The sequence below is a fragment of the Aegilops tauschii genome, chromosome 3 (genome assembly GCF_002575655.3).
Source record: "Aegilops tauschii subsp. strangulata cultivar AL8/78 chromosome 3, Aet v6.0, whole genome shotgun sequence".
NCBI classification, from domain to species: domain Eukaryota; kingdom Viridiplantae; phylum Streptophyta; class Magnoliopsida; order Poales; family Poaceae; genus Aegilops; species Aegilops tauschii.
In genome coordinates this window covers 61,917,677-61,934,354 of record NC_053037.3, presented here as the reverse complement: position 1 = coordinate 61,934,354, position 16,678 = coordinate 61,917,677, and the positions used below count along the sequence as shown (strand labels likewise).

At 42.5% G+C, this 16,678-nt stretch overlaps 1 protein-coding gene across 2 annotated transcripts; it reads left to right on the top strand.

The window, feature by feature from the left end:
* Positions 1-5,107: 5,107 nt before the first annotated feature.
* On the top strand, positions 5,108-15,340 carry LOC109747635 (transcription factor IIIB 60 kDa subunit). 2 transcript variants are annotated; one of them, XM_020306665.4, is made up of 20 exons: positions 5,108-5,422; positions 6,266-6,417; positions 6,589-6,670; positions 6,757-6,832; positions 6,913-6,998; positions 7,089-7,165; positions 8,066-8,122; positions 8,194-8,306; positions 10,289-10,368; positions 10,442-10,528; positions 10,684-10,764; positions 11,917-12,057; positions 12,136-12,324; positions 13,831-13,915; positions 14,028-14,086; positions 14,202-14,282; positions 14,368-14,442; positions 14,533-14,616; positions 14,739-14,786; positions 14,974-15,340. In XM_020306665.4, exons 2-20 carry the CDS (start codon positions 6,353-6,355, stop codon positions 15,157-15,159), a joined length of 1,752 nt encoding a protein of 583 aa, XP_020162254.1. In that variant the 5' UTR covers positions 5,108-5,422; positions 6,266-6,352; the 3' UTR covers positions 15,160-15,340. The 2 variants fall into 2 exon arrangements, with proteins under 2 accessions (XP_020162254.1, XP_020162255.1); XM_020306666.4 differs by having other exon boundaries at positions 5,150-5,418.
* The last annotated feature ends 1,338 nt before the right edge of the window (positions 15,341-16,678 follow it).

Sequence of the window (16,678 nt, the reverse complement as noted above, 5' to 3'; positions counted from 1 at the left end):
ATATGTGTAACATCACGTTCGAGATTCATCAAGAATAAACCATTGACCAGCGGGGCATGACCATAAAACATATCTCTCATATAAATAGAACAACCATTATTCTCGGATTTAAATGAGTAGCCATCTCGAATTAAACGAGATCCAGATACAATGTTCATGCTCAAAGCTGGCACTAAATATAATTATTGAGGTTTAAAACTAATCCCGTAGGTAGATGCAGAGGTAGCGTGCCGACGGCGATCACATCGACCTTGGAACCATTCCCGACGCGCATCGTCACCTCGTCCTTTGCCAATCTCCGTTTATTCCGCAGTTCCTGTTTTGAGTTACAAATATGAGCAACCGCACCGGTATCAAATACCCAGGAGCTACTACGAGTACTGGTAAGGTACACATCAATTACATGTATATCACATATACCTTTGGTGTTGCCGGCCTTCTTGTCCGCTAAGTATTTGGGGCAGTTCCGCTTCCAGTGACCACTTCCCTTGCAATAAAAGCACTCAGTCTCAGGCTTGGGTCCATTCCTTGGCTCCTTCCCGGTAACTGGCTTACCGGGCACGGCAACTCCCTTGCCGTCCTTCTTGAAGTTCTTCTTACCCTTGCCCTTCTTGAACTTAATGGTTTTATTCACCATCAACACTTGATGCTCTTTTCTGATCTCCACCTCCGCTGATTTCAGCATTGAATATACCTCGGGAATGGTCTTTTCCATCCCCTGCATATTGAAGTTCATCACAAAGCTCTTGTAGCTTGGTGGAAGCGACTGAAGGATTCTGTCAATGATCGCGTCATCCGGGAGATTAACTCCCAGCTGAGACAAGCGGTTGTGTAACCCAGACATTCTGAGTATGTGCTCACTAACAGAACTATTTTCCTCCATTTTACAGCTGAAGAACTTGTCGGAGACTTCATATCTCTCGGCCCGGGCATGAGCTTGGAAAACCATTTTCAGCTCTTCGAACATCTCATATGCTCCATGTTTCTCAAAACGCTTTTGGAGCCCCGGTTCTAAGCTGTAAAGCATGCCGCACTGAACGAGGGAGTAATCATCAGCACGTGATTGCCAAGCGTTCATAACGTCTTGGTTCTCTGGGATGGGTGCTTCACCTAGCGGTGCTTCTAAGACATAATCTTTCTTGGCAGCTATGAGGATGATCCTCAGGTTCCGGACCCAGTCCGTATAGTTGCTGCCATCATCTTTCAGCTTGGTTTTCTCTAGGAACGCGTTGAAGTTGAGGACAACATGGGCCATTTGATCTACAAGACATATTGTAAAGATTTTAGACTAAGTTCATGATAATTAAGTTCATATAATCAAATTATTCAATGAACTCCCACTCAGATAGACATCCCTCTAGTCATCTAAGTGAAACATGATCCGAGTTAACTAGGCCGTGTCCGATCATCACGTGAGACGGACTAGTCAAGATCGGTGAACATCTCCATGTTGATCGTATCTTCTATACGACTCATGCTCGACCTTTCGGTCCTCCGTGTTCCGAGGCCATGTCTGTACATGCTAGGCTCGTCAAGTCAACCTAAGTGTATTGCGTGTGTCCCGAGGCCATGTCTGTACATGCTAGGCTCGTCAACACCCGTTGTATGCGAACATTAGAATCTATCACACCCGATCATCACGTGGTGCTTCGAAACAATGAACCTTCGCAACGGTGCACAGTTAGGGGAAACACTTTCTTGAAATTATCATAAGGGATCATCTTACTTACTACCGTCGTTCTAAGCAAATAAGATGCAAAACATGATAAACATCACATGCAATCAAATAGTGACATGATATGGCCAATATCATTTTGCTCCTTTGATCTCCATCTTCGGGGCACCATGATCATCTTCGTCACCGGCATGACACCATGATCTCCATCATTGTGTCTTCATGAAGTTGTCACGCCAACGATTACTTCTACTTCTATGGCTAACGTGTTTAGCAACAAAGTAAAGTAATTTACATGGCGTTATTCAATGACTCGCAGGTCATACAAAAAATAAAGACAACTCCTATGGCTCCAGCCGGTTGTCATACTCATCGACATGCAAGTCGTGATTCCTATTACAAGAATATGATCAATCTCATACATCACATACATCATTCATCACATCTTCTGGCCATATCACATCACATAGCACATGCTGCAAAAACAAGTTAAACGTCCTCTAATTGTTGTTGCAAGTTTTTACGTGGCTTGTATAGGTTTCTAGCAAGAACGTTTCTTACCTACGTAAAACCACAACGTGATATGCCAATTTCTATTTACCCTTCATAAGGACCCTTTTCATCGAATCCGTTCTGACTAAAGTGGGAGAGACAGACACCCGCTAGCCACCTTATGCAACTAGTGCATGTCAGTCGGTGGAACCTGTCTCACGTAAGCGTACGTGTAAGGTCGGTCCGGGCCGCTTCATCCCACAATACCGCCGAAACAAGATAAGACTAGTAGCGGCAAGAAGAATTGGCAACATCTACGCCCACAACTGCTTTGTGTTCTACTCGTGCATAGTAACTACGCATAGGCCTGGCTCATGATGCCACTGTTGGGGATCGTAGCAGAATTTTAAAATTTCCTACGCATCACCAAGATCCATCTATGGAGTATACTAGCAACGAGGGGAAAGGAGTGCATCTACATACCCTTGTAGATCGCGAGCGGAAGCGTTCCAATGAACGGGGTTGATGGAGTCGTACTCGTCGTGATCCAAATTACCGATGACCGAGTGCCGAACGGACGGCACCTCCGCGTTCAACACACGTACGGAGCAGCGACGTCTCCTCCTTCTTGATCCAGCAAGGGGGAAGGAGAGGTTGATGGAGATCCAGCAGCACGACGGCGTGGTGGTGGATGTAGCGGGATCTCGGTAGGGCTTCGCCGAGCTTCTGCGAGAGGGAGAGGTGTTGCAGGGGAGGAGGGAGGCGCCAAAGGCTGTCGTACTGCTGCCCTCCCTCCCCCCTTTATATAGGACCCCTGGGAGGGGGGGGCGCCGGCCAGGAACCCATCTACATGGGGGGCGGCGACCAGGGGGAAGACTTGCCCCCCAAGGCAAGTGGGGCGCCCCCCCACCCTAGGGTTTCCAACCCTAGGCGTAGGGGGAGGCCCATGGGGGGCACCCCAGCCCACTAAGGGCTGGTTCCCTTCCCACTTCAGCTCATGGGGCCCTCCGGGATAGGTGGCCCCGCCCGGTGGACCCCCGGGACCCTTCCGGTGGTCCCGGTACAATACCGGTGACCCCCGAAACTTTCCCGGTGGCCGAAACTTGACTTCCTATATATAATTCTTCACCTCCGGACCATTCCGGAACTCCTCGTGACGTCCGGGATCTCATCCGGGACTCCGAACAACTTTCGGGTTTCCGCATACTCATATCTCTACAACCCTAGCGTCACCGAACCTTAAGTGTGTAGACCCTACGGGTTCGGGAGACATGCAGACATGACCGAGACGCCTCTCCGGTCAATAACCAACAGCGGGATCTGGATACCCATGTTGGCTCCCACATGTTCCACGATGATCTCATCGGATGAACCACGATGTCGAGGATTCAATCAATCCCGTATACAATTCCCGTTGTCAATCGGTATGTTACTTGCCCGAGATTCGATCGTCGGTATCCCAATACCTTGTTCAATCTCGTTACCGGCAAGTCTCTTTACTCGTACCGCAATGCATGATCCCGTGACTAACGCCTTAGTCACATTGAGCTCATTATGATGATGCATTATCGAGTGGGCCCAGAGATACCTCTCCGTCATACGGAGTGACAAATCCCAGTCTCGATCCGTGCCAACCCAACAAACACTTTCGGAGATACCCGTAGTGTACCTTTATAGTCACCCAGTTACGTTGTGACGTTTGGCACACCCAAAGTACTCCTACGGTATCCGGGAGTTGCACGATCTCATGGTCTAAGGAGAAGATACTTGACATTGGAAAAGCTCTAGCAAACGAACTACACGATCTTTGAGCTATGCTTAGGATTGGGTCTTGTCCATCACATCATTCTCCTAATGATGTGATCCCGTTATCAATGACATCCAATGTCCATAGTCAGGAAACCATGACTATCTGTTGATCAACGAGCTAGTCAACTAGAGGCTTACTAGGGACACGTTGTGGTCTATGTATTCACACATGCATTACGATTTCCGGATAACACAATTATAGCATGAACAATAGACAATTACTATGAACAAAGAAATATAATAATAACCTTTTATTATTGCCTCTAGGGCATATTTCCAACAGTGCCCCCCTCCACCGTTTACTCCTCCGGTCATATTGTCGTAGTGCTTAGGTGAAGCCCTGCGCGGATAACTTCACCGTCATCACGTCGTCGTGCTGACGAAACTCTCCCTCGGCACTTTGCTGGATCAAGAGTTCGAGGGACGTCATCGAGCTGAACGTGTGCAGAACTCGGAGGTGCCGCACGTCCGGTGCTTGATCGGTTGGATCGAGAAGACGTTCGACTACATCAACCGCATTAAGCTAACGCTTCCGCTTTCGGTCTACGAGGGTACGTGGACACACTCTCCCCCTCTCGTTGCTATGCATCTCCTAGATAGATCTTGCGTGATCGTAGGAATTTTTTTGAAATTGCATGTTACGTTCCCAACAAGAAGATCTTTGTGCAACACACATGGTCTTTCCATTATATTAACCAAGGATTATGCAATACTCATGATCTCGCCAGAATGGAAGGAGTATAAGTGGTGACACTGAGAGGTCGTAGTGTTGATATAAAGGGCATAGACCTATGAATGGTCTCGAGACATGCTTATCGGGCTATACGGACATATGCTATTATTTTCTTCTGTTGCAATGCAAGTCTTTTTGCTAGTAGAAGATAAATAAAAAACAAAGCAAAAACCAAGGACCGCCATAGCTGGTGAACAGGCGGCCAGCAGTGATGGCATTTGCGAACGTTGGGGGATGTAGTTTATGTGGCTGGTGCAGAACTGTCATGGCAGTTTGTTTAAATCGTGGATAAATTTTTGCAAAAACTGCCACCGTCTGATCTGGATCTGACGGCTCTGGTGGCGTTCCCTGGGATCCCATCCCAGCGAACGTTCGCCAGATAGCATTTCCCAAAACCAAAGCTGACTGGTAGAAACCTCGATGAACCCTCGGCCCTCGCCGCTCTACCATTCCGTGTTCCTCCTCCCTTGCCCCGGCCCGGCCAGGCGGCCGCTTCTTCCTCTTCCCACACCTCCGTGCTGCCGCCCGGCGGTCCTCCCCGCCTCCCGCTTCTGCCCAACCTCTCGTCCCCGACGCGCCACTCCCCTGGAGTTGTGCTGCCGCCGATCCCAACCCTAGACGCCCCCCTCCACTGAAGCAGCGCCGCCGCCGCCCAGGCCCCTGACGCCGCCCTCTACCTGCTGCGCCGCCACGCAGCCTCCACACCGAGGCGTGTAAGGCTATTCTCACTCTTTACTTTTTGGCCACTCTAAGATTGGATGGGTTGTGTGTAAAGAATACAATTTGGTTGATTCTTTTGCTTTTCACTAACTGGACTGGGTTTACCGATCTTGGAATTAGAGAGATTTAAAATTTAATTTAGTGGTGTGTGTTAGAATGCAACTAGCACTACATTATTGGATTCAAATGCCTTGCATCATGTTGTCAACCATAGATGTGTCCTCTAATTCTGCTGATGCATCCACATTTTGAGTTGACGAGGCTGCTCTTGCTCTGCTGCCATTGCTCCTGAGCCACCACTACTTGTGGGGGACAAGCCAAGAAAGCTGCTCGATGCCGTCCTAAGAAGTGGTACTATACTTACTACTACTGCGTTGGGACTAGGGGATTCACGCGGAACATTGGTCAGGACGCTGTTGCCAGCGGCATAACTATGTGCTTTCAAAGATCTCAACACTTTTTTTGAGTTGAAAGCTTAGTTTAGTTTCATTGTTGTAACTTCATGGTCGATTTTGAATTGGGAGTTAAAATTCAGTGTGTTGAATTTTAGTCTTCCCGCACTGAACATTTAATCCTAGAAATCAAAAGTAGTGCCTGAATGTATTGATATTTGTTCGGACTGGAATACAGCCTGTCCTGCTCCCGTGTTTGACCTCCAGAGTAAGTGCACACACAGTTCAGAAGCAGGTCGCCCCTTGCCTGCTAGTTGTAATGCTCCAACTGTAAATGTGTTGTTAGATTGGAACTGGGTAGAAAAATAATCCAAATCGAAGTCTACTATTCCTTACTTGTATTTACTTCACAATCTGAATAGATTCCTTTTTTTCCTTTTGAAGGTTGAAGACCACATTCCTTGTAATCCTCTTATTTGAAGGCTAATTGGAGTTGGATCATTCTCCTAGGTCTACTACTTCTGTTCACCAATGGTTTACTGTACTCACTGTGCTGATTATTGCCCATACATAAAGGATCCTGACAAAGGATATATGTGAGATCCTCTTTCCTGTTCTTTCTTTGTTATTCTTATTGCATCTGCAATCAGGCCGTATAATTGTTTGTATACATGATTTTGTTGATCAGCCTGTTACTTCTTGCTTAATAGATTTCTATTAAGCAGCTTCAGCGATTGTTCATGTGTCTTGTCATGTTTGATGGTCAGATGTTGTGGGACGTGTGGAAAGGTTCTTGATCAGGAGATTTACACCGATGAGCCTACTTTTGTCAAGGACAGTTCCGGAGCGGTTGGTCTTATTATTGTGCTTCTCATTATTCACTTTCTTAATTTATCTGTGTAGTTTGTGAGGTTGACTTTCTTGGATGTGTGCAGAGCAGGCTGGCTGGAAACATACTGAGCAGCATCGAGAGTGGGAGTTCATTATCCCATGAAAGGACTTTAATGAAAGGTATGGCTTCTAGGGCACTCCTTTTTTGTATTGATTGTTCTTCCCACTTTGTGAATTAAGCCTGTGATTAATTTCTGTAGGGAGAGACGAGATTTGGCAGATTGTCACTAGCTTACATGTTGGTGGTGGAGATACTATCATTGATATGGCTCATAAATTTTATACAGTATGGATTTTTGTTATCACTCAGTAACTATCTTCTCTGAAATAGTTATGGTAAATTATGAAAATGACATTTCTTTTTGTTGAAGTGTAGCTAGCTGTGGACCATAATTTTACAAGGGGCCGTCGAACAACTCATGTTGCAGCAGCTTGTCTTTACATTGCCTGCCGGTACGCTATCACCTAATTAACAGTTTGTCTCTTGTTGCTTTATTGTAAGCCTTCCTATCCATTTTGCTCTTGTTCATATATGGCCTTGTCCTCCCCCATTTTGGGTGGGGCTAGGAATCTTCCTTAGTTTATTAGTCATTGATTGCTTCATTGCCGCAAGTCTAATTTCCTCTAAAGAAACTGCAAAACCATCTTTACTATATGGTTTATAAAAATCGCAATACATTATTGGCGCATTATGTTTTACTTTCATTATATATCTCTGGTTTCTTACTAGAAAATTAGATGCTTGATCTAGATAAACTTCTGTCCTGGTGAGTTCGTAAAACAACAAGCGAGAAAACCAAGAGACAAGCGCCTAAGCTGTATGAACCTATGGGACAACCAAGCTTCTTCTATAGACATGCACGGCGAATCCATGCCTCTCAGATATACATCTTCTATATAGTAAGGAATGGTCTACTCTCAAGACTGTTTCCTAAATTCTCTAGTTCAGAGCTCTTCTGAGTAGCCCAGTGATGTTAGTTTTTGTTTGTTTATTATTCTTAAAATACTTCCTGCAAATGGAAATACCTATCCTCAAATATGTGCTAGTAATAAAAAATTAACTTGGTCATCTATCTATGTATAAAAAAGGGCATCTACATCGTCCACTGAAACGGATATTACTACTTACTAGACTAGGTATAGTCTGTGGGTGTATAAATGGACTTATTATATGTGCAGCAAGCACTATCACCACACGTCATGATTTATTGCTGTGCTGAAAAAGTCTTGTTTCCCTTTTATGTTCTTTGTGGTTCACCGAAATCTGTTCTCTTTAACCCAATGGTTGTCACTTGGTTTCAGCAAACTATATGGTTAGTACTTACATCCATGCTTAATTACTTCTCTTGTCAGGCAAAGTAAAAAGGCTTATCTCCTTATCGATTTCTCGGACTATTTGAAGATTAGCGTGTAAGTGAACCATTCTCTTGCCATTTATCTTGTAATCTGTAGTAAAAAGGCTCATCTATATATTTTTTCAGTTATGTCCTAGGTGCTGTTTTTCTGCAACTTTGCCAAGTCTTGCTACTTGCAGAACATCCAATTGTTCAGAAACTCATAGATCCCAGCCTTTTCATCCATCGTTTTACAGAACGTAAGTTAATCATATATTTCTATGTACCTCTTTGTTTAGTTGAGATTTTTTTCTTTTGTTCCATAGATGTACACTCTTGTTCTACACATGAATTCATTTTTTCGTCTTTCTCAAGCCTGCCCGCCTCTCCATGTTTCCGCTAACTACCCCAATACTGGTCTGGTTTTTGTTGGTTCAGTTTTTGCGTGAATTCTAACTCCAAACAACATAATCTCATGAGTACCTGACAAATCGTATCAAAAAGTCTAAAAATGAGTTCCCCCTTCTATTGTAACTGTGCTATTTCTTTTTAGTATCTTAGACTAAATTATAATGTTCCAAGATTCTGAATCATACTTCAACCCTTGTTTTTAAAGATATGTTTCTCCTTTGAGCTTTCCTCCGGGATCTCATTCATCTTCCAACTCTTCTTCTAGGCACAATAAACTTACTGGAACTGTTGCCCTTGCTTCTTCCTTCCTTTCACTAATAGTCCGACTCAAATCTCCTGGCCACTAGATTACCGTTGCTTCCGCTACACCCTCTCGATATGACTGGCTTCGTATGAATGGGTGCAGTGACTCTCCTGCCGTCGAGATCTGCCCCTGATTTGGGGGTTTGGTTTTGCATGCGAGAGCCTAATTGATGCAGAAAAGTTATGTTCTTTTATTGCAAGATCACTTCGATTTCGTATGAATGAGGCATCACCCTGTCTTGATTCCAGTGCAGTGGTTTGTTAGAAAATGCCTCAATTGAGAGTTTCTTGGACTTGAGGAGTTCCTTACCTGAATTTTCTAATTGTCATCCTATGATCCATCTAAGCTCCTAGCAGCACCGTGGCCGCAACTTTCACAGTGACATGGAAGCATGCGGGAGTAGGTGGCCGCAGGAGCGGGGCATCTACTGTATATCCAATGCGGGAACAACAATTAGACGCTGGCTCTGCAGTAGCAGATAAAAGAAGAGAAGGGGGATAAAACTATATTATTTAGTTAGTAAGGATATATATATATTTAGTGCGGAACGAGATCGTCTTAGTTAGGAAGACAAATATATGGTTTGTTAGGGAAGTTGAGATTTTATGCATTTATATTCTGAGGCGTCAAGTTGAGTCTACTATATATAAGGGACACAATCGCCATGTACCAAGGAATGTGAATAAACCAGTAAAGATCTAATCCACATCCAACGTTCTCTCCCTCTCATCTCCAGCGCCATGGCCGCACAACCCTTAGTCGTTTGATCCATGCCTGCAGCGTACGATGAACCTCTGTCCCGGTCATTGGACCGCTATCCACCATAATACTGAGAAAAACTCATGGCATAGGGTCTAGTGGAAGGCCGGCGGGGCCAGTGGCACCTCTGTTTAGATGGTGACAGCAAGAGATCTGTGGGAAATGAAGATCTGTGTAAGAGGAAATGTTTTTGTCACTGAAATGTGCGGCCCATTGCACAGTACATGGGATAGGCTTACAAGGATCCTGTGAGTGCCATGTTAGACTGCAGCCAGGGTGCTTAGGGCAAGGGATAAACGGTACTGAGGCTTACAAGGGGCCAAAGATTCTTCATGAATAGTTGAGGGGCAAAACTAGAGTTTTGCTACTTAATACCTGCATGGCTTACTGGTCAGTTGTAGTTAATTGTTCAGTTGTACCGTATGCCATTGCATGGAAAGAAGAGATTTACTGCATCTTATGGTGCGAAGAGAAAAGGCTACACAAAATAAGAGCTAGTGACATGCTAATGACAGAGAATATGTGTCCTCGGCTGTATATGTAGATTTAACGTTAATAGGCTACAGAGGCTATGAAGTATGTGTAATCGAAAGTTGGTCACATGCGAGCTAATTTGGCTCTTGAATGAGCTTTTCCTTGCCCACATGGGTGTTTTTGCTTGTAAGCACGATTAGGCGGACAACTGCACCTCTTGGCAAGAAAATTAACCATGTTTTTATTTATTTGTTTGTTTGTGTTTTTGTTCTAATTAACTGGTTTTGTCTGCAGGTTTACTTGGGAAAAGGGACAATGCTGTCTCAGACACAGCTTTACGCATCGTAGCTAGCATGAAGCGAGACTGGATGCAGGTTAGCATCTTCTCCCTTTTAGTTTTGTTTAAGGTTCGTTTGTAAGATTGTAATAGTTTGTCACGTGTTGCAGACTGGGAGGAAGCCAAGTGGTTTATGTGGTGCAGCATTATATATTGCTGCACTTTCACATGGCTATAATTATACCAAGTCAAATATCGTAAGCTCAGATTCTCAGGACAAATCTACTTATTCGAGAATTGTGTTCTAAATGGCTTCCTTTTTGTTAATCAGCATTTATTGTGTAAATCCAGTACTTTTGATGCACAATGTAGGCTTGAATATGAATTGACACATTTGTGCTATGTTTGTCAGGTTGCGGTTGTGCATGTATGTGAGGCGACACTAACTAAGCGCTTGATAGAGTTTGAAAATACAGATTCTGGCAGCTTAACGGTATGTATATGGTTTTCTTGAAGTTGTCTAATGGGGCTGTGTATTCATCCGATGACTTCAGTTTTACTAGATATTACTCACTTCTCCAAGTTCAAACCCTTTGGCGAAGATCAATCCACTTAGGTCGCTCCTCTCACTTCTATAAAACCATTTTCTACAGAATACAAAGAGAAAAAACATATCTAAGCTGGATAAAAAATTTCTAATCTTTACAAGAAAAACAAGTACCTAGGCTAACCCCTAAAAAGTACTGAAACAAATAGAACTAAAAATTGCATTAAATGTTCACAGAAAGTGCATATTACTTATGCACTGCAATTTTAGGCTTAGTACTGTGAAGTTAACAAAAATCAGGCAACTGAAAAGTGAAATTTAGCAAAATTGTTATTTGATGTTGCTACACTAGAATGGTCAACGATCAGTCCGTGCAAATTGTTTGATTATCACCATCTTGTGGAAGTCGTTCTTAAGCTGTCCATTCTGAAGCATACCAAGTGATTATCATCCAGCAGTGAGTGGGGCAAGAATTGGACTGCATGTGATATCACTAAAGCAAATAATCTTTACTTTTTAGCCTTTCAGACAGCAAATTATAGGTGATAATGTTTTTACTCCCTCTGTTTCAAAATATAAGGTGTATTAATTTTCCAAAAGTCAAACATCTCTCTGTTTAACCAAGATTGTAGAAAACAATATCAAAATCTACAATACCAAATAGATAAAATATGAAAATATGTTTCACGATGAATCTAATGATACTGATTTGGTATTCTAGATATCCAATATTTTTCTCTCTTTTTTGCGATGAGATATTGACATTTTTCTCAATGAACTTCGTCAAACATAGATAAGTTTGACTTTTGAAAATATCGACACACCTTATGTTTTGAAACGGAAGGAGTATCTGCTAGAGCATTGGGACATGCCATTTCATGTCGCTACCTTCTCTTATCACATCTACTACAAATGTATCATTATCTGTCTTGACCTTGGATATCATGCCAAGATAAATGCTTGGTGTATGCTATACTGTAAATGAAAATGGTCCCTGAGGATTGGGACAGGAGGGCTTTTGATCAACTCTATGTACTGCTCACTTCTTATTTTTACATACAACATATTCATAAGCACTTCTTCATGCCCCTTTGCTAGATTGAAGATTTTTTGGCAAAGGCTGATGAAGAGCCTCCTGTTTCAAAATTTTCACCCATATCTGGAGAAGTCCTCTGCAAGCACAAGGATAAAGCTGCTGAGCATTTTGCTCATGGACTTTGTGAGAAGTGCTACAACAAAGTAATACACATTTACTATGTTCAGAATGCTTTGGTTTTAATACTCCATTCACCATTGACACATGACTTGATTATTCAGTTTACTAAACTGTCGGGTGGACTGGAGGGTGGTGCTGACCCTCCAGCTTTCCAACGAGCTGAAAAACAAAGACTGGAAGCTGCTAAGAAGGCCGAGGAAGCTGCTGCTATTAAGGAAGCAATGTTAGGAGAGTCAATTTGTGAGATGCAGAATTCTGATGCTGAACATAACATCATGAGCACTACAGAGGTAATAATCCTGTCCTGAACTTACTCAAACTCGTGCTTCATACCCTATCTGCTCAACAAATCAAGAGGCGGTACTGCAGTGCACCTTCTCTGCCTTCACTCACCTGGGACGTCACTAAGGAGGCCGCCCGTCCTTTGGGAGATGGAATTTAGGTGAGAAGAAGATGGTGCTGTTTCTTAGTGGGGTAGAAGAAAACTTCACTGACACTGGATTCTTGCAAGATGGAAGATCTGTAGTGGCGTTGACCTCTCCCTGTTCCCCTGCTTCTTCTTCGGCTCATTCTGCTTGCCAAACAGCCCGGGTTCCAGTCTGGCTTAGACCTAACCCCATTTGGGTTGGCCACACACTACAGACAACTAACCATTTCCATTTTTCCAAACTCAACTCATGCAAAATGGTTAACCCATGGCTTACATTTTAGTGGTACTCTAGTTCTCTAAGCAATGTAGGGCTATTCTCCCAAATGTGCTCATGCATGCATGCATCACTAGTAGGGTGCATCTGGTCCCTAATTCCAACTGGGGCAATTAGTCTACTTATCCGAACAGACACATGACATGCAGCTTAGAAGAAGCCAGTAGTTTTATATTGAATCAGGGGAAATAAGAAACTTTACTAGTGGCTTTGTCCCCACCATTTTTATGGCACCCATGTTGGCAGTCGAGAGGGAGCTATGCCCGCTGTGGCCCCGAGATCCCACTATCCCAGTGAGGATCGTATCTAAGAACTGCTGCTGCTGTTGGGATCAGGCTGACAGGCTGACATCTGTTTGTGGCTGCTACATGGAAAACAACTATGCAACCAGGGTAGTTTAGGACACGGTAATTTGTATTGGTTTTGAAGTTTGATTGTGTCAGTTAGTCAGTTGTATAGTTGTGGGTGAAAATTAGACTATATATGGAATTGATTCCATTTATCCAATATTTTTGTTGTGTAGCTGTAATGCTTAACTACATATGGAATCGTTATACTATCCGTTTTATAATAATTTTGTAACATTGCTGCATGGTTATTTCCATTCTTGAAACTTCCAAGTTCCATCTTTATTTTATTAGTCTAGTTTTTATATTACACTCCTCATTCTAGATTGGGGGTCCACAGCGAGGTTTTAAATTAGACTCAGATTTTTCCTTGCATCTGGTATCACAAGTTTGCAACAACACTGTTTTCTGCCAATTTAGCTTCTCTTAATTTTTTTCAAAAAAGTTACATGCTGCCTCATCTGTTGCACTTGGAGGACGTGAAAGACAAAAATATAGTTGTATTCTGTTTGGCATGGTACCAGACTACCAATCGCGCTGTGATATCTTCTGATGGAATATTTGAACTGCAAAATGTACTTGTATTGCTGAACTATTGTTTTATTGCATTGTGATGTATGCCTATGCCATGTATGTTACCTCTTCACTGCATCTGCGTTCGCTCTTTCTTTTATTATCCACTATGTGTGTTGTGTGCCCTATATGTACTTGTTTTTGGAAATTCAGTTTGCCTTGTTTGAAACAGGATTCAGTTGGAGATAAATCTGCAGCAATTGGTTCTGGGGAAATTGGAAAGGATTATGTAACTTCAAAAGATCCTGAAGTGGGAGGTTTGTTAGTTGTAACATGCAATAGTTTCAGTTCAGTACCAGGCCACTTTTGGGTTCATAGTGTCAACTTGATTGTTGCTGATCAACTTCTGAATGCTATTTGCATCCTTAGGTGAAAATGGTAAAGCTGATGCTGATCCAGAAAGTTTTTCTGATATTGATGATGTGGAGGTACCTTTATCCATCCATCTGTTCAGCACACTTTCAGACTAATTTGTTGCGATCTTTGTCTGAAAGATGGCCAGATATGTTATTTGTGATATCTAATTCTCCATTAATTTGGTAGGTTGATGGGTATCTTCACAATGAGGAAGAGACGCAGTACAAAAAGATAATTTGGGAGGAAATGAACAAAGAATACCTAGAGGTAGGTATTGTAACTCTAGCAACACCAGGCGGTTCTTATTCTCACATGGGGTGCTAGTGTAACTGTCTGCTGCTTTATTTGGCAGGAACAAGCCGCAAAGGAAGCTTTAGCAGCTGAATTGGCAGCTAGAGGTGTGGGCGTGGGAGAGGGACAACAGAAAGTATGAAATCTTACTAGTGTAACACAAGCCTCCTGTGTATGCTTAACATTTTCGATTGGGTTCATGATTGCCCATGCATTTTTCATGTAGAAACGGAGACGTAATGAAGACACAAAGAACTCAACACCTGCTGAAACACCAGCGGAAGCGACATACAATATGTTAAAACGAAAGGTAATGAACATATTGTTCAGCCATAGCGGCCCAAAAATTGCTTGTCCTGTGAGCATTGTAATACGTGTTAAGCTAAGCATGCAAACAAACTGGCATTTAATATATAACGTTGTTTCTTGCAGGGACTTGGGTCAAAAATCAACGTCGAAGCAGTTGGTGGATTGTATAATGTATGTTTTATGAGTTTATGTTACTGAATTTATGGTTTTCTTTGGTTCTGTGAGGTTAATTGATTATTTATTTACAAATTACGCTTAGAATATCACCTGCATGAAATTACAATTGCTACTCATATTTTTTTTTAAATCTGGTCTAATTTGTTATGTTTCCTGCAACCCAAATGCTTACTGCGAGCAGACTAAAGATGAAGCTAGCGAAGCAAATGAAAAAGGAGACATGGGCTTTGATGGAGAATATGCACATGACACTGGTGATGGTGAAACAATAGAAGGTGGCTATGACTATGCTGATTACAACAACGATGGCTATGCTGATGGTGGTGATGCTGGAGCCTACGAGGATTACGATGGGATTGATTACTAATATAGTACTAAAATTCTGAGAAAACAGCCCAACAAAATAAGTCTTGGTCAACCGGAAGGGGTTTATTTGGACAATGTATTATACTACCTCCGTACCAAAATATTAGCTGTTTTTTTAGGCGAGTTTTGTAGCACAAAGAAGTTCCAATTAATGATATACCGAGGCACTGCACAGTGAAGTACTCCCTCCGTCCCACAATATAAGAGCGTTTTTCATTGCACAGTGAAGTACTCCCTCTTATATTATGGGACGGAGGGAGTATATCGCTAACTTCAAATCTTGCACTATGTTCTGGTGAATATGGCAATATTCAATTCTGTTTTCCTCCCTTAAATCGAAGACATACCTTCAGTCTAATGGACGCCGCACAACAAGGTTAGTGTTGTGGTCTGGTGAATTTGTTAATATCAGGTGTTCATATTACTGAAAGAAATATAACTATGGGGGCTCTGAGTTGACAAAAATAAATAAATTAGGATGACTAGGGAAACACTTCTTTGGATTCTTAAATCGAAAGAGAGATTGAGAGAATTATATCGAACGATAAGTCGTGAAGAGTTTAATCATATGTAATACCTTAACAATCCCACCGAATAAGCGGATGATTCATTAGACAGTGAAATGTTATCCTGCCAATGTCAGCTGAGAAGGGACAAAAAATATCGTATACAAAAGGTAGGGCCAAATCATGTGAATCTCTCTTTGATAATAATCTATAAAGGTTCATCGTTCCCAACGGAACAGATCTATAACTGAGACATAGAGCTTATTATATGCAAGTATAATCAGAAGTGCTTGGCTTTCAAAAATGGAATCACTTTTTCCACCTGAGCGACTAATCGGACTATAGTGCAGCAGAATGAGCTTTTGGATGAACTGGACTATTATTGGAAAATCTTATTGGGACTACTAAGGGCTTTCCTGAATATCCAAAGCAAGTTTTGAATACATGTTTTCTCTCTCTTGTTTGCTCTGTTGTGAACAAAGGTAGATGTTTCTTACTCAACCAGTTGAGAGGCCACCCCATCACCATGCCCCGTGTTTTGTAATGCGATACTATTTGACCAGTTTTATTCAGAATACTTTTTTTTTCTGGAGATTTTTTATTCATAACCCTGGCCGGAAATAAGATCATCGAGGTTACTAAACATGGTCAGTTATATCCGAGCAGGGATGCCCAGGAGATTCAGGTCCAGAAGGCCAAATGGAGCTTACAATTTGTATGTTTCCCTTGTTGATCCTGGGTCCTGTCTACGGCGGTTGAATTAGTTTGGAAATTCTAATGGCTCTGTTTGGATACTCTAACACAGTTAGAGTTAGAGTTATTTTCTAACCCACTCTAACTCAAATAAGCACCTCTCCACCGGGATAGTTGGGTTAGATGGAACTAACCCACTCTAACCCTACTTGTTTGGATACTTTTGGGTTATTTAAGCCTCCAACTAACCCAAAGTAGCTCTAACCCCATGATCCAAACAGGGCCAATGAAGCCCTGAGTTGTTTGTGTCTTTTTATAAAT

Coding starts and splice junctions, on each gene's coding strand:
- LOC109747635 (XM_020306665.4), top strand. CDS start 6,353: ATGGTTTACTGTACTCACTGTGCTGATTATTGCCCATACATAAAGGAT. Junction 6,671..6,756: donor TCAAGGACAGTTCCGGAGCG/GTTGGTCTTATT, acceptor GGATGTGTGCAG/AGCAGGCTGGCTGGAAACAT. Junction 10,765..11,916: donor CAGATTCTGGCAGCTTAACG/GTATGTATATGG, acceptor CCCCTTTGCTAG/ATTGAAGATTTTTTGGCAAA.